This window comes from Clarias gariepinus, chromosome 2 (assembly GCF_024256425.1).
Source record: "Clarias gariepinus isolate MV-2021 ecotype Netherlands chromosome 2, CGAR_prim_01v2, whole genome shotgun sequence".
NCBI classification, from domain to species: Eukaryota; Metazoa; Chordata; class Actinopteri; order Siluriformes; family Clariidae; genus Clarias; species Clarias gariepinus.
Window position 1 is genome coordinate 37,470,993 of NC_071101.1, and position 17,886 is coordinate 37,488,878.

At 41.3% G+C, this 17,886-nt stretch overlaps 1 protein-coding gene across 3 annotated transcripts in view; it reads left to right on the forward strand.

The window, feature by feature from the left end:
* Positions 1 to 17,886, forward strand: part of sesn1 (sestrin 1) — a 37,734-nt gene that overhangs the window by 17,599 nt on the left and 2,249 nt on the right. The window contains exons 1-9 of one of the 3 annotated variants that reach the window (XM_053515562.1): positions 14,873 to 15,149; positions 15,767 to 15,832; positions 15,923 to 16,120; positions 16,211 to 16,393; positions 16,555 to 16,785; positions 16,874 to 17,021; positions 17,140 to 17,252; positions 17,373 to 17,563; positions 17,651 to 17,795. In XM_053515562.1, the coding sequence (XP_053371537.1) occupies positions 15,048 to 15,149; positions 15,767 to 15,832; positions 15,923 to 16,120; positions 16,211 to 16,393; positions 16,555 to 16,785; positions 16,874 to 17,021; positions 17,140 to 17,252; positions 17,373 to 17,563; positions 17,651 to 17,795 (1,377 nt within the window). In that variant the 5' untranslated portion in view covers positions 14,873 to 15,047. Of the gene's footprint in view, positions 1 to 14,872; positions 15,150 to 15,766; positions 15,833 to 15,922; positions 16,121 to 16,210; positions 16,394 to 16,554; positions 16,786 to 16,873; positions 17,022 to 17,139; positions 17,253 to 17,372; positions 17,564 to 17,650; positions 17,796 to 17,886 lie in introns of those variants that run through there. The other 2 variants (XM_053515551.1, XM_053515540.1) reach the window with 2 other exon arrangements.

The following is a 17,886-nucleotide window of genomic DNA, read 5'->3' on the forward strand; positions in this document are numbered from 1 at the left end:
TGATTCTGATTTTAACACATTAACCGATCCTTATAGTTTTGCATAATGTTTCTCCGTAGATCACATTCCTATTAACTTGTTCTGGTAATGCACAGTCACAGACATGGTATTTGTAACGGCCAGCAAGGACAGATAGACTTGTATAGATAGATGGAAACAATTTTAACTAATTTGTCTTAAACAACCAATATAGAAATACTACAAAGTAGGATAAAAATAGAATGATTACAGATTTCTTTCTGCTGTTATTGTTGTTGTTGTTGGGTGCAGAAATCATGTGATTGAAGCATGGAAAAATGAGTCGGGCAGCCTAGTCATGCTAGCATTTGACAACAATCACACAAACACACACATACACACACACATGGCAAGAAACATAGAGAGGGAGAGAGAAAGAGAGTTACTGAGAGGTCTGGTCTTTCCTGTCAAAACACACAAATGCTGAGGTGGCAGAGATACTGGCCGGGCTGGAGTGGCGTGAGAGATATGTGTGTGTGTGTGTGTGTGTGTGTGTGTGTGTGTGTGTGTGTGTGAGCAAGAAGGGGGGTGTGTTTGAGAACAAAAGGAAGAGACACCCAGTGCCCCCCATCAGCAGAACTTCCTGATCCCAACACACACACACACACACACACACACACACACACACACACACACACACATTCAACCTACTTCTCTCTCTCTCTCTTTTGCTTTACATTCCCACATTCCCAAATTACCACTCATTGAAGATAAACACACACTGATGATGATTATGATTATTATGATTAATAATAATAATAATAATAATAATAAATATAAAAAATATATATATATTAATAATCACTCTGCAGCATGATGCATTTAATGAACACCAGGGTCGAGGGTCAAGCTTTATGATGAACAATGATGAAGTGTGTGTGTGTGTGTGTGTGTGTGTGTGTGTGTGTGTGTGCGCCCAAGACTTGGATTCAGTTGCTCCAGATTCAGTGTTTTGTTGAGAGTTGCCTCGGAGGCTGCGTTGGTTTTATTACAATGCTTTCGAAGAAAAGGGTGCTGTGTTGAAGAAACATGCCAAACCAGAAATCAACACAGCACACACACACACACACACAGCACACACACACACACACACACAGACATACGAGGAAAGTTTGCAACTGGAGGCCTTGCCTGCAAGAAAGGGTGGGGGTGTAATTTTCAAGGAAAAATCTGCAGGAAGGACAAACATTCAATATATAATGTATTTACTTACATAATGGATTCTTTGGCAAATTAAAACACACACACACACACACACTGAATGAGTTGAACATTGCGTGCAGCTGATCGAACCCTGGAGGAGACGGCGTGTGTTTGGAAACTGTCCGGTTGCTAAGATGACAGATGCATTTGTGGAGCGAAGATACATGCTGTCCTTTGCTTACACACACACACACACACACACACACTTCAGTTGCGTCATGTGCTTGATGGGTCTCAATCTAGATGCTCTTATCAAAATAGCACGGATCCCTTCCTGCCTTCGCTGGCGTTAATGTTCTGGACCCTCTGCGATAAAAGTTTTGTCTAAACTTCCTAGAATCTCATTATATCCAGACAGCGTCAAGGTCACAGCAAGGTCAAGAAAGCCTCCATCATCATTGAGGAGTATTTTGAGGCCGTTCCCGATCATGTGGTATAGATGCTCCGGATATGATTCTGCTCTTTTGTTACGTCACCAGTTATCTAAACTATCTGCTGTAGATAAGCGTGTGTGTGTGTGTGTGTGTGTGTGTGTGTCAGGGAGCATGAGAGAATAAGAGAAGCCCACTGGAAAGTAAGAAAGCAGGAGAAGAAAAGGGACAGGACGCGCCATGGGCGTCGCTAGCAAAACCCCAAACCTGGCAGCTGGCATGATGATGTCACCACGCCAGCTGCTGAGCTTTGTTAGGACTCTTCTCTGATGCTGTAGAGACATCATCACCTCCACCTCTTCCTTCCTCCAGCCTGCTCACCGCATTAAGGCATCTCTGAGCTCATGTATTCGGGAGCAGACAGATATCGCGATTTACATTTACAGAAGACTCCGATCTCAGTGCGGTGATAAGACTTTGAACTGCAGTTAAAAAAAAAAATTTGGATGGGGCAAACATTTTAAAGAAGGCCTTATCAATTATGCAAATTCATCCTTCGATTTCGTCCGTCCTGTGCGTATCTGTTTTGTTTAATTGTAGAATGTAAAACTGGGACCTCTGATGAAATTTTTCATGAATAAAGGCTTTATTGTAATAAGACTCCGATTTTCTGATCATATCTGTAGGTACTAAAAGGGTCGTTCAAATTAAACTGGGACTTTGATTGTGCAGAATGACAGAATCAAGAGCAGGCACACTGAGAAAACTGAGATGAGTGCTTTAGTGTAACAGGGGATATTCTAGATATTATATATAGTGTTCTGTTATTCTGCACAATCAAAAGTCCCGGTTTGATTTGAACATCTCTTTTCAGTACCAACACACATGATGAGAAAATCGGATTTACAGTATAGTATTTTTTTATCGTCTGGTCTCATATGACGAAGTGCTGACAGTGCAGGAAAAGCTCGAGGGACTGAAAAAAAAAAAGATGGAAGAAGAAGCTGTGGAGCGTATATATAGATTCGCCCTCCTCCCCTTCTCGCCTATGGGGTGTTATTCACACATAGTGTCTGAGTCTGAGTCTTCTTCATATATATATATATATTCAAACGAGTCTGTGTTTACATACAAGCGTGCTATTCTAGCCTGCACACAAAAAAACCCGAAGCCAGGACGGTGAAAAGACAAAAGATCCAATCCTGTCCATTTTCTTAGAAAGAGGGAGAAAAGAAAAACAGGCTGCAGGAAGAGTTACAGTAACTTTTACATACTGTCTTAAGAGGGGAGGGTGGAGTGTAAAAAAAGAGTTTTTTAAAAAGGCAACATAGACTTTTTCTTTCCTGTACAAAAACATGTTTTTCACAAGGAAGCTCATAATTAAAGGCTGCACACTGCCTGCGCTCGTTCTGGGTGTGAATGCATGCTTGTGTCTTTTTTTTTATTTTTTGATGTATGGTTAGATTTCAAGTTCTTGGATGTGAAATGAGGCCGCGTGTATGTAGTGTGTGTGTGTGTGTGTGTGTGTGAAACCGAGAGAGGAGGGGGGGGTGTATGCAGGATAAACCCTATTTGTTCGACTTTATTTGCTAACACACACTCTGAAGCCCGACTTTACTCAGCTTAAGCCCTCAGCTTGTCAACAGGAAATGAAACTTTCTACTTTTTCACTTTTACCGCCTCCTCGTTACCGGGTCAGTGCGCTTCACTCAAAAGCGCTGCAGATTTGGAGAGCTGTATATCTTTCCGAGTATCTTCATTTGCTTACATTTGATTTAAACATGGATCCTGATCCGTGATTCCTGCCTTCTCACGAAGAAGAAAAGTGAGAGATAAAACACAAAAGGTTGAAATTCTATTGTTTTAAGGTCGTGTCTGCAACGTGATTTGATTAAAGTCATTCTTACTTCGGATGGACGCTGTCGCGAATCCTAATGACAACCATTAGAGTTCCTGCTGGGGTTTGTAGACACAGGCAAAGGCAGAGAGGAGGGACATTGTGACCAGGCTGAAGGGAAGATGACCACCTGTCACTCCAGTTGTCCAGCCTGGATGGCCGCCCTCTACTGTGTTCTCAGCTCCGTGTCAAAGTGTGTGTGTTCATTGTGTGGGTTGTGGGTGTGTAAGCATGGTTCATTGTGGCTGGACAGGTTGTAGAGAGCGCGCGCGCGCGAGAGAGAGAGAGGCTTCATTGTCTGAGTGTTTCCTCTCCCAGTCCCAGAGGAGAGTCCGGACTTTAGACAGTGTAAGACCTTGAGCTGTGAAACAGAGGTTAGGAAACACACTGGGAGTTCAGGTGCAGATATCCAGCGAGCAGCAGGAACACCACAATAGCCTGTGTTTCACCTTTCATTCTGGAACCTCAGTCGCTTTCTAACAAAACACTCCGTCTTTTACTGTTTACTGAGTTTTTGTATTTTTAATATGGTTTAAGTCTATTTATCTATTCATCCATCCATCCATCTGTAGCCTCAAGTTCCGAGATGTTATTTAAGTTACTGTTGCCTTTCTATCAGCTTGAACCAGTCTGGCCATTCTCCTCTGACCTCTGGAAGTCGTACCATTCTCTATAAACCCTAGAGATGGTTGTGCATGAAAATCCCAGTAGATCAACAGTTTCAGAAATACTTAGACCAGCCTGTCTGGCACCAACAGCCATGCCACGTTCAAAGTCACTTAAATCTGTCTCTTTCTGGTGCTTGGTTTGAACCTCAGCAGATTGTCTTGGCCATGTCTACATGCCTAATTGCATTGAGTTGCTGCTGCGTGGATGGCTGATTGGATATTTGCATCAAAGTGCAGTTGAACCGTGTGTACCTAATGATGTGGCCGGTGAGTGTACTGTATATCAATCTCAGATGTATATCCATCCATCGGTGTATCTGCCTGTTTGTCTATCTATCTATCTGTCTATCCATCTATAAGTGTGTAAAACATACCTTGTGAAACACATGGTCTTTATCTCACCGCAGCAGTGCACAACACAATTATTATTTTATTAATAATTATTAATTATTATTATTATTATTATTGCACACATTTGTATGTGGGCTGTTATTGTCATCCTTTATCAGCGAATTTGAATCTGATATTGTTCTGTTCATCCACTTTAAACTGTTCTGTCCAAACACAACTTGTGTTTCCGTTTAAGGAATTAATATATTTTTCATTTCTCATTTGTAAAAAAAAAAAAAAAAAAAAAAAATTCCCTGCTTGTTTTGTAACATGTTATTCAGTTCCGAAGCTGAAAGCCTGCAGAACTAGTTTCTCTTCTTCTCTTTTTTTTGCATAGACAAGGATGGATGGATAGATAGATAGATAGATAGATAGATAGATAGATAGATAGATAGATAGATAAATAAATAAGAGCGAAAAAGAGAGGGAGAAAGAAAGAAGGATATTTGGCATGCTTCCTCATTTTGTTTTCATAAATAACTTTGCAGTGCTTCAGCAGTGCGGTTTTGAGCTGAGCTAGCAGCAGGAAAAACTGATATGTGGGAGTTATAGTTTAAACCCTCGACAGTTAAACAAGAGTCTCATTATTACAAGTAATAACACAACAGGGGTTGTGTTGTGGCTACAAGTGGTGTTTCACAATCAGTGTCTTTTAAATCCTTATAAACATAGATATTAAGTAGAATAAATAAAATAAAGCCGTTATATGTGCTGTTTAGTCAACTCTTATTGAAAGAAAGGAACCTGATTCAGCGTGCACATAAGTTTTAAACAATTGTGTATCCATGCATTGAAAGATGCAAAACATCATCTACGCAAATGGATAAAGACTAAGTTTAATTTCTAATGAGAAAATCGAAATCGAATTATTCCATGTCATTTTGCAATGACATGGAATCCTGTTTATGATCTACAATCTATTTGTGCAACAACAACAACAACAACAAAATTGAGATCTGGTGACTGTGAAGGACAGTGAACTCATCGTCATGTTCCAGAACCCAGTTTTTATGAGTTTTATGACATGCCGCATAGGACCCAGGAAGGCTGTGGTATTTAAACCATGCCCAATTGGTACTGATTATTTTCAAGCAAAGAGATTTCACACCAAATACTGACTGCGTTAGAAATTGATGGAACAATGTTCCATGAAAGCCAAAAATTCCAGACGAAATGACTGCCTGCAAAACAGTTCTCACTTTGGTTCAATTTATTCTGTCTACTCATGAGCAGCGTATTTTAACACACACCAGGAGTCACCAGGAATTTCCATTAGCTCCAGATTTTCCAGTAAAATATCACGAAAATAATCAACGCTTACCATTAACTTGGGCAATTTATATTAGCTATCGAATTGATGCCAGTCTAAACTGGTATTAGCAAAGAAACCAGGTTAACATGGTTAAATGTGGCCAGTTAATGTTAGCAAGCTTTCTTTTACATTTTTGTGCATTTTCAAATAAAATCTTGTCCACATCGTCTAGACGAAGGACACACTTCATAGTCTACGCTTATTTACCCTGGTATATAAACAGTATATGAACAGTTTGACAGCAAAACGCAATAAAAACTTTTTTCAGACTTCATCCGGCATACGCGAAAACTTCATTTAAAAACTACTATATGTTGTTCTTTCAGTAGATTTAAATGAGACGAAGAGGCTGCATGACAAATAAACACAGCTGGTGGCTGTGTTATAGCGTAGCAGATGGATTTATAGCATTTTGCGCAAATCACACAAAATTCACACTCAATAAACAAAACAAATCTGACGCAATGTTTTGACATTCCGTGCTTTGTAACACCCTGACTCAAATATTTCCTATCAGTTTGCAATACTTCATGCTTCATCTGGGGGTTATCTCATGTTGCTGAAACGTTTCCAGAGGCGGGTCCAGGAGCACAAATCCTACAGCTCCACACTGCTGTCTCAAATCCAAGGTGTAGGACATTTATGATTAAAAAGTATTCAATGTCAACGATACTCAAGTAAAGTATTATAACGATATTTTTTTTCCCCCAACCATGGTAACGATCCTGCTCCTGAGTGACACGATTAGTCCCGTCTCCTTAACCTACTGCCTTCTCGCATGAGCACCCTCGAAATAAAGCGCAACCCAATACATAACCACACAGGTGACCTGACACAGCCGGTGCATCAGCGACGTCAGACTGATGAACTCTACCACCCCGCGTTTTTACTCCCTCTTTACGATAATTTTCTCGACAAGCAAAACAGAGCAAATTTTACTCCCACAGACACGTCGATCCACTTTTAAATTACCTGCCGGAGAACTAGACAAATAAGGGGTATATTTAAAAAAAGAAAAAAATAAATTATAGGAGGATGAAAGTGTAAGGGGACGCCTCGCTCATTTACTTTGCCGCTCTTCCATGTTACTTGGTCTGTTATTAATTAACTGCAAGACAAACAGTGGCAAGTATATGTGGACGGCTGCTAGTCTCGCCTGGCCCCCTAAAGCGTATGTAACGTGGACCAGTTTCTCTGTGACACACAAGTGCTTTAAATTTGTGTGCACCTTTTTTTTTCACAAAGTCAAACACTACACTACACACACACACATACACGCGCCCTTGGGGGTTTATACCCGTGCTCTAAACAGTAATCCCTCAGTTTAGCCAAGTAACATATAGATGTAAATTTAGAGATACAAAGTTTTCATGCTAATGTTGGCACGATAGACGAAGAGTGTGCGAATAATAATAAACCTCAAGTTTCTAAACTATAAGGCCATGAAGGTGTGTGACTTGATGCCTTGATCTTATCTAGATTGTTGATTGACAAGTTTGTATCTTGTTTCGCCTGTCTTTGACTAGTATGCATCAAGAGTTTTAATCTGGGTGACTCACCCGTCCCAAATTAACTGATGGCATAGCTCCAACCGCTAGAAATCAGGTCAGTGACATCACAGTGCCTACGCTCTTTGACTTGTAACTATTGGGACAAAATAGTGGACTTTGACAGGAGTTTATACAGGCTTTGTTGTTTTTTTGTGCTACAAGATCCCCTGGCAATGTAAATACCAAAACCTGGTATGACGGTTTGATTTCTTGGTAGTTTATCCAACATGGCAGAATGATTTTGGCCTAAACGCTCTATTCCATCAATTCTACAGTTGTAGCTACTACAATTTACAAAATACAACGTTGTATTTAGTAATATTTTGCCTTTAAATTGTTTAACTTGGGTTAGACATTTCAAGTAGCCTTTCACAAACTTCATACAATGAGTTGCTGGAATTCTGGCCCATTTCTCATGACAGAACTGGTGTAACTGAGTCATGTTTGTTGGCGCCTTCTTGCTCGCACATGCTTTTACAGTTCTGCCCGCAACTTTATTATCCTTAAGTCATCTTGCCACAGCTTTGGAACTATGTTTAGGGTCATTGTCCATTTGGAAAACCCATTCGTGACCAAGCTTTACCTTCCTGGATGATGTCCTGAGATGTTAAATATATCCACATAATCTTCCTTCCACATGATGCTGCCACCCCCATGTTTCATGGTTTGGATGGTTTTCTCTGGTTTGCAAGCCTCCTCCTTTTCCCTCCAGACAACAATGGTCATTATAGTCAAACAGTTTAATTCTTGTTTCATCAGACCAGAGAGCATTTCTCCAATATGGATCTTTGTCCCCATGTGCAGCTCGATTTTGGGGCAGTGTCTTCTTCCTTGCTGAGCAGCTTCTCAGGTGATGTCGATATCTGCCTTGTTTTACCGTGGATATAGATCTTTTGTACCAATTTCCTCCAGTGTCTTAACAAGGTCCTTTGATGTTGTTCTGGGATTGATTTGTACATTTTGTACCAAAGTACACATCTCCTTCCTGGCTGCATGGTTCAGTTTTCCAAATGAACATTTGAAAATTGTTTCCAAGGATGAACCAGACTTATGGAGGGTTTTTTTAGAGGTCTTGATTGATTTCTTTAGATTTTCCCATGTAGACCTTAAACTATATCTACAGGTACCGCTCATGTCCAATTGACCCAAATAACGCCAATTAGCCTATCAGCTTCTGGAATTTTCCAAGTATATAAATCAAAAGATGTGCATTTCGGAGAAAGAAGTGGTCTCTCTTGTGTTTAAATGTTTTATAAAATAAAAAGCCGTCATTATTTTCAGTCTGTTGAGCATGTGACATTCTACATTCTATACTACAGTACCTACGTCCATATGTTCACAGAAATATGATTCGCCTACAATTTTTAATGATTTGACAAAGTTTTGCATACAAATGCCAAAGCAACAATTTTGCTTTGTGATGCTTTGGGACTGAAGTGATTTCTATATCAACTCTTACAGCACTTAAGGCTGGTCATGACATATATACGTAATTATGGCCTTGTTTTTGACTGATAGAGACATGAAGGGAGCGGAAGGCTGTTAAAGCACTGGATTCTTATCAGTAACCAAGAGCACTTAGCGATGCTCAGTCTATTGCGCTGGTGCCACAGTACCGAATTGCACAGGTCAGCAGGTCACATGGTGTCATATCTGTAGCATTGTAAAGAGACGAGTACGCCAGACTGATAAGCAAGGAGCTCTTAATAGTTTATCAGTATCAGTAGTTTTTTTTTTTCGGGAAAGAGACTGTACGGTCTCTCAGCCAAGATGGTGGATTGTTTAAAAGTATAAATTGAGGCTTTATAAAGTTAAGTGCTTGTATAACTGTTTAACAACTTGTCCTGTACCAAGTCTTTCTGAACACAGCGCTAGCTACTCCCTTTATGGCTCATCAGAACATTAATTAAAGGTGTGACATGCTTGGAGGACAGCGCTATCCACCCACTTCTGCTTGCGTGAACTTTTTTTTTTTTTTTGCCAGGAACTAGGGCTATAAGATCATGGCAAACATTAAAATCCGATATTTTAAATGATTATTTGTTACCCGTGGAACATGCATGTGGAACTGAAAAACATGTAATAAATAAATGTTATATAAATGTTATGTTCATGTGTTGTATACACACTTGCACCTTTAAGTTCTTTAAAAGGGTATTCTTAGTGACTCAGTGGTACAGTAGGTTTCTCCCCTTCCATGCGGAAGGCTTGGTCTCGATTCCCACCCAATACCCAAATCCACTGGATTCTGTGCCAGTCCCAAGCCCAGATAAAATGGGAGGGTTGAGTCAGGAAGGACATCTGGCGTAAATCCTGTGCCAAGTTGTGTGCGGATCGGATGGTCCTCTGTGGCGTCCCCTCGACGGGAGCAGCTGAAAGACCAACAACAACTTAAAAGTCCTTTACCAGTTGGAAAAGTGTTTACCATTTTGTAAACACTTTATTCTTTTTTTTTATTTTGATAGTATCTGTTATTCCTTACAGAAAGAAAGCTAGATGGGAATTAACATGAGACCCCTTAATCGATGACTGTGCCGCGCTGTTGTTCTTTATCACCATCTTTTTGACCAAAGGGTTTCCAAACAACTTAATTGAATTTGACTTTCTTCTCGACCAAAGTCTCTCTTTCTGCTATCGTTTCTCAGGCCGAACCAAAGATTGCATAAAAAAAAACGGTCCATTAACAAGCAAAACCTGTCACACTGCTAATAGGTTTAGCTCACAAGTAAACTATGCTGCTGTGTAGAATTTTTGGCTGAACTGAACATGTGTGTGTGACTTTAAGGTTTTATGGATGGGTTAGAGCGTATCGCTGTTAAGCAAATGAATGCACTGGATTTATAACACAACAAAAATGTTATTATGGAATAATCTTTTAATACCTTTTAGATTTTTTTGTCTCATAATCTTGGGAAGCCAATAATCGTGATCGAAATTGAAATTTGATTAATCGGAAATATAAGTTCTATGAGAATGCTGAAATTATGTCTACCACCTCTTTTTTTTTTAGATATTCTCCCAAATTAAGTTGTGGCCACCTCCCAAATGTTTTTCCAAACATTTTTCCGAATCGTCCCTTGTGCAACGTTGGGGGTTGCACTATAACACCCTCGGATTAAACGCTATCCACCCACTTATGCCTACCTGTGCTCACGGATGTGGCTATGATTGGCAGAGCGCACCGCCAGTTTGCTCCACAGGACTCCCTCATGACTCCATCATCTCATACCTATTCCTGAACATGCTCTTTAAAGTTGAATAATCTCACACGGTCAGGGTTGAGTGCTAGTTGTTTTACATTACTAAAGATAGCAGAGGAAGGCGTTTTTGCTTTGCTTTCTCCTACGTTACTGGACGCTGTATTGTGTTACGCGTATGCACCGCGCTCTGCATGTATTGCTACAGCTGCGCGTTCTGCCTTTTAAAATAACATCCACGGGAACTCTGGCTTCCTCAAACGCACGGTGTTTCGCAGGCCTCCGCCTATTCTTCTGGCATTCATGCGGCTCCGGGATTCGTCAAAAGCTCAGATTGACTCTGTGCGTAAAAGTGTTTCTGAATTGAGGAGAAGGTTTCTTTCGTTTTTGTGGGGGGTTGGGGGGCTTCGGTATATTCTTCTTCTTCAAGAAGGTGAATTTCACACCAGATTATTAAAAATGTTCTGTTCTTATGCATCTAATAAGTGTCATCGGCCCAGTTTAATCACTTACTGCAGATTAGTGTATTAGTGTTAATAAATATAAATCACTCATTATATATTAGGTAATAATAGCGATTTAAGTGCCTTGGGAAGAAGTAGATTAGAGACTGGAAAAACTAAAATCCTTCCGTTCTTCTGTCCAAGTTTACTCTGGGTTTTCAGACAATCCGAAATGTGACAGGATTACAAAAATTAAATAAAAATCTTTTTCCAACAACCCAAAAACATCACCGGTAATCTTTGCGGATCATTTCAGGGTTCATGGCATGCTTGGTGTGTACACAGATTTTATTTTTTTTTTTGAAAGTCTAATCTTTAACTGCCATAAATCTCCAGGATTACATTAATCTTGTAGATTAAGCATTTTCTTTTCAACCTGTATACTTTGTTGCAGTTGTAAAGATGTGCGCGAGCATGCTTTGTAGCCTTGGGAATGTTGTTTCCTTTGTGTGTGTGTGTGTGTGAGGGAGAGAGAGAGAGTTCTTAGTAGACCACACCTCTCAGGAAGACAGATGCAAGGACGGCTTGCTTCGATCAGGCCAGTTGTCAGAAGTCGAGCGCTGAAGCCAAGGAACACTGGAAAAGGGTGGGATGGGGTGGAGGGGTCGAAAGAGGAAAGCGAGGAAGGGTGGGAAAGTGAGGAGGAGACGGCGAGTTAGAGCTAGAGCAAACGCGCTGGAAAAAGAGTTGCTGCGGACATGGCGGAACAAATGGTCAAACAGACAAACACCCTATTTGCTCTAGTGTTAATGCTGAGTGATGCACTGATTGCCAAAGTCTGTTTTATTTTAACAGCTTCGAGACAGTTAAGTGAGTGTGTGTATGTGTGTGATAATAACAGTCACGGTCAGCAGCTACACACTATACACTGTGGGAAACTCAAGAGAGCAGGAAAGCACTGAATTGGCCATTCTTGCACTTTGGATTCAAGAGATAGAAAGAGAATAAATGAAACACACACACACACACACACACACACAAAGTGCTATCCAACTGAAGTAACAATAGCCCATATTTCTTACTTAGGATTACTTTATAGAACATGTTTGATCCACAACAGTGTGTGAATAATGAGTTATTTTTATCACAAAGTTTTTTTTCTCTTCCCCTTTTTTCCCCTGTATTCAGCATTATCTCACACACTATCCAGTCTAAAGATCACCAGCACTTCTGTTAACCTCTCAAATACACAACAGCACTAACGTTTGCTCATAAAAGCTTAGCACTCCTTCTTCATGGAGACTGTGCACACAGCTGCAGTTTAACTTTTTTTTTTTTTCTTTCTCCTGTTCAAGGAACTTAAGAGTGGGGGAGATTTTGGTGAGGCGGAAAAAAAAAGAGATTGGACCCTGAAACTGTTGTTCTGGCTCGTGATTGGCTGTCTCCTGTTGCTAGGCTTATGTCATCGTGGCTTTTTTTTTCTCTCTCTTTTTTTTTTCTCGAACCTCTCCCTCCGTCTTCCCTCAACGCTCTGCGATAGGTCAGGTTGGAACTGGTTCTTAGTAGGGCTGCACTTTTATTCTGCCACTTGTTGAACATCCGACAGCCTGCGGTTTCTTTTTTTTTTATGTGTGCCTGCTAGAGTTCAGCACAAAACAAAAAAGAGAGTCGCAAACTAACTTAAGGCACACTAACTTAAGCTCGAGTCTGCTAGCCGCAAACCTTGACGAGATTATTCTCTCCTTCTTTGTTCCTTGATTAACGCTCTGCTTTGATTGACGCACTAGGACTAATAAGTCCTTTGAATAATAAAAATCTAATCACTATAACAGTCACCTTTATATTTCAGGTTTTTCTATAAGCTAGTTATCTTTTCATTTGCATTTGAACTTTGACTCCGTGAAGCGCCCTATTAAACCTTTCACACACACACACAGCTAATAAAAGTTTAAAGTTTATTCACACACACTGATCAAGTTGGCAAAACTTTTTTTTTTTTGAGTTGTTGTACTCATTCATATTAATTGTTCTTTACTTGCATTATTGAGTAGCCTAACTCATAGTATTTAATAGCAATTATATATTTTTTTAGTTTTTGCAAATCAAATAAATTGTTGTTGGTCTTTCGGCTGCTCCCGGCAATGAGTCGCTACAGCAGACAATCCGGTCTGCACACAAGCTTGGCACAGGTTTACACCAGATGCCCTTCCTGACACAACCCTCCCATTTTATCTGGGCTTTAACAGGCACTTCATCCAGTTATTGGAAATCGAACCCGGGCCTTTCGCATGGCAGGCGAAACACCTACCACTGAGCCACCGGTGCCCTATTGCCCTGATGACGTCACACACAAAATCGCTAGTCTGGAAGATTTCAAGTTGGTGGAACTTTAAGGTGACAGTTACTGTTAATTAAGTACTTACAGATACTTAAAATATCAGATTTGTTCAGCTAACTTAAAAAGTGTCATTTCTACATCTAACTCATAAATACCAATATCTAAATAGTCATCAAGGTCTATTAATTTGAACTAATTGTTATTATTTAAGTACTAAATATGTTTAATTACTTTGAGCATTAGGGTTTACAGTGTAAATGTGGTGTGAGTTTGCTGAGCCATAGGGCCCGGCGGGACTTGTTTCACCGCCTCCACCTCCTCGTCAAAGAGTGCTGACTCCGGCTCTGGTGTGTTTACACCCCTCTCTTACAGGAGTGCTGGGGGGGCGGGGGGACACTGACACAATGAACATGCTGAATAGACTCTCCATCACTCCAGCTCTCGCTGCTCGGACACTGGGACAGTGTGGCAGGGTTTCAATGTGTGTGTGAGAGTTTTGCCTCATGTATCACCTCCAATGACATTCCGTGTACTTAACCTGTCTGTTGGTTGTGTCGTTTTTAAACACACACACACAGACCACAGTCTTCATTCTCAGCCCAACTATAAAAAAATATTGACATTAAATTAACAATGTGTCTGTTGAAACGGAGGCGTTCAGTTCTTGCTTCTTTATCGGTGTAAGTTGTAACAGACTTGAAAAATATTTGTGCGCCACAGATAAGATAGTCACTGTCCGCTTAACCGAGGGATCCTTAAAGGATAAAGTCCATACTGTTTCCTCTCCTTTGAGGAAGTCTGATCGATATATGCATGGATATATAGTTACAAATAGATGTGTTCAAAGAAAGAGGTGAAGTATTTCCAGAAACAGAGTCCAATACCATCGATCTGGTTTATCTCATGGTGGAGGAAAAAAAAGGCGGAAGACGAGAATTGATCTCGGGTTGTTGTTGTTGTTGTTGTCGTGCTGATTGCAGTATTGCAGCTTTATCACCTTTGTTGTTGTTGTTGTTTACTTTTTTAGTTTTTTGAATGAACCCATTTACAAATGTTACTGCATTTATTTCATCTGCTTTCTGGAAGTGTTATTATCTAATCAGGCTGATATAGCAGGAGTCACTTTATCTCTAGAGATTAAAAATGAAAAGAAAAAATATATATATATAAAATGTGTGTATAGAAAGAGAGAGAGGGAGATGAAGTGACTTCTGCTATAATAATTAATAAGTTAGTATTATTTTATTTTATAATTAAGCACCTTTATTTTAATCTACCTGACACACACACACACACACACACACAAAGAAAAGATTAACAAGGTTTTGATAATGTCAGGCTGGTTGGTGAGTTTCCTCAGCCTACCCCACACGCCCCGCCCCTGCGCGCAGCCATTGGCTGACGCTGTGTTGTTTTCGTAAGATGATTGGCCAAGCCCTGCGTCAGTCAAACACCGCCTTCTTATTTAGCTCGAGCGGGTCAGGGGAGAGTGTGGAATTCCGCTGTGGAGCGCAGACCGCTGGCTCGGCGAAGGGGGGAAGAAAAGGGGAGAAGGGAAGAAACCAACAAGCCAATGTCTAAAGGAACAAAAAGAGGGATTTAAAACTAAAACGGGGACCTTCGCGCAAAAAAAAAGACAGAAAAGGAAAGAAAGCAGAAGATGAGACACGCGTCGGCAGATAACGAGGTTGTGAAAAACACTTCTCTAACGGTGGCAGCCTTGTTTAAGATTTGCTCTCACTGCGAGCGGCTCAGTAAGAAGGTAAGAGATTAAAAAAAAAAGACTGCTGAAAACTATTATCATGTCCTGTCCCCCCCCACTACCTGTGCTTGTTTTTTCTTTCCCTCTTTTGTTCACCTTTTCTCTCTTCTTCATTGCAAATTGTTTTAAATAGCAAAGTGTAATTACCTCCACAATACAGTGACAGTGCATTTATTCATTCAATCAGTCAGTCATTCAGTCAGTCAGTCAATCATTCAGTCAGTGGTGCTCCAGAATAGTGCTGTAACAATACAAGGACAAAACATATTTCTTTAGTCCCAAAGGTGTCCCAAAAGTCTCCAAACTGACCTGGAAAGGTGCTCTATCTAACCTGAATATCTGCAAAAATCATGTGCATGATGCCATCTTTGCTAAACAAGGATTCATTTTCTCTACATACATCTAGACTTTTAAAACCATCAAAAAAAAATAAATAAATTAACCTCGCTTGGCGAGAGACATGACTGCTTTGCTTTTGTTCATTGTTTGTTCAGGCTGTGTCAATTAAAGGTCTTTATAATCCTGCTAGTTGTTCTGACCTGATTGTTAATATTTTTGCAAAGCTTCTTTTGATTTTTTTAAACATTTTTTTTACTTCCCCCTCTTCTTTTGCACAGGATATGGGAGTACGAATCCCCAGGCCACTGGGAAACGGACCAAGCAGATTCATCCCTGAGAAAGAGGTCAGACCTGATTCAAGTTCCTTTTCTCAGTTTGAAAGCAGAATCGAACTTTCAGATTAAAAAAAAAAAAAATTTCTTATCCTGTCCCAGATCCTTCAAGTCAGCAAAGTGGACACCAGGACGCAGTCGATCTTCGAGGACGCCTTTTCGCTCGGCCGCCTCGACAACATCTGCCTGGTGATGGGCTTCCACCCTCAGTATCTAGACTGCTTCCTGAGGACACAGCATTACCTGCTCCAGATGGACGGCCCCTTGTCCCGCCACTACAGGCACTACATTGGCATAATGGTAAGGTGGCATGGTGTGATGGATGTAAGTCAGTGTGTGGGTGGTTAGGCATCATGTTTTAACATGTTTCGTGCTTGCTTCCTCCGTCAGGCTGCTGCCAGGCACCAGTGTTCCTACTTGGTCAACCTGCACGTGAACGATTTCCTACAGGTCGGCGGGGACCCGAAGTGGCTAAATGGGCTAGATGGAGCCCCGCAGAAGCTTCGAGCCCTGGGAGAACTCAACAAGATCCTGGCTCACCGGCCGTGGCTGCTCACCAAGACGCACATCGAGGTATTACGCAACAGCAGTGAGATTGTGATCTTTAGGGCCATTCATATTAAATCATAATTCTGCATTGCGTTTAGATTTTGAACCTTTAGGATTTCAGATGATCCCTGAACAAGCATACGATTCATAATCATGCTTTAAAACTGTGTTTCTTGATTCTCCAGAACCTCCTGAAAGCCGAGGAGCACAGCTGGTCCTTAGCCGAGCTCATTCACGCTGTCGTCCTGCTCACACACTACCATTCTTTGGCCTCGTTCACCTTCGGTTGCGGGATCACGCCAGACATTCACGCCGAAGGAGGACACACTTTCAGACCCCCCTCGCTCAGTGGGTACTGCATGTGCGACATTGCTAATGGCAACGGTGCCCTGGAGGATATGGTGGCGAACCAGCAGGTAGAAGATCTGACACAAATCTCTTTGTTTAGCTGCTGTAACAGTAAATCCTGAGTGTAGACACTGATCAATGTGTCTGTATCTAAAGGAGTTGGAAGAATTGGGTGAAGTTGAAGTCCTGATGGAAAGGATGAAGCAGCTGCAGGAGTGCCGTGACGAAGAAGAGGCCAGTCAGGAGGAGATGGCCACACGCTTTGAGCGGGAGAAGACCGAGAGCATGCTCGTTGCCACCACGGGTATGTTTAGGGAAAGGATGGGTGTTTCCGTGTGGATTGTTCAAGATGTTAGAGTAATTATTTACTTATTACACTGTAGCCACTAGTATAAAATGAACGGTTTGCGATATGTGCACAGAAGACGAGGAGTGTGTGCCGTCCAGGGACGTCTCGAGGCACTTCGAAGACACCAGTTACGGCTACCAAGACTTCTCTAGGAGAGGGGAACACGTCCCGACCTTTAGAGTGCAGGTAAATCAAGATGAGACAAAGAGGAGAAAAAAAAAGAAAAGATGCATCACCCTGCAAACACTTGTATTAGTTTAATTAGATGGAAGGTAGACTCATTGTGCTGCTCTATTCGGTTGTCAGGACTACAGCTGGGAGGACCACGGCTTTTCCTTGGTAAACCGGCTGTACCCGGACGTTGGCCAGCTGCTCGACGAGAAATTCCAGATTGCGTACAATCTCACCTATAACACGATGGCCACACACCAGGGTGTGGACACCTCCATGCTCCGCCGCGCCATCTGGAACTACATCCACTGCATGTTCGGGATCAGGTCAGTCTCCGCTAGTCACATGTTACGAGCCGTACAAGCATACGATTTGTGAGTGTGCTGAACTAAAAATTTTGCTTTTATTCCTAGATATGACGATTACGATTATGGCGAGATCAACGAACTGCTAGACCGCAGCTTTAAAGTCTACATCAAGACTATGGTGTGTAGCCCGGAGAAGACCACCAAGAGGATGTATGAGAGTTTCTGGAGGCAGTTTCAGCACTCTGAGAAGGTAAGGCATCTCTCACGTCTCAAAACTGTTCATGAATCCTCTACGCTTCGATTAAAGACATCTTATTTTTCGTCTCGTGTCTCCATTTCTC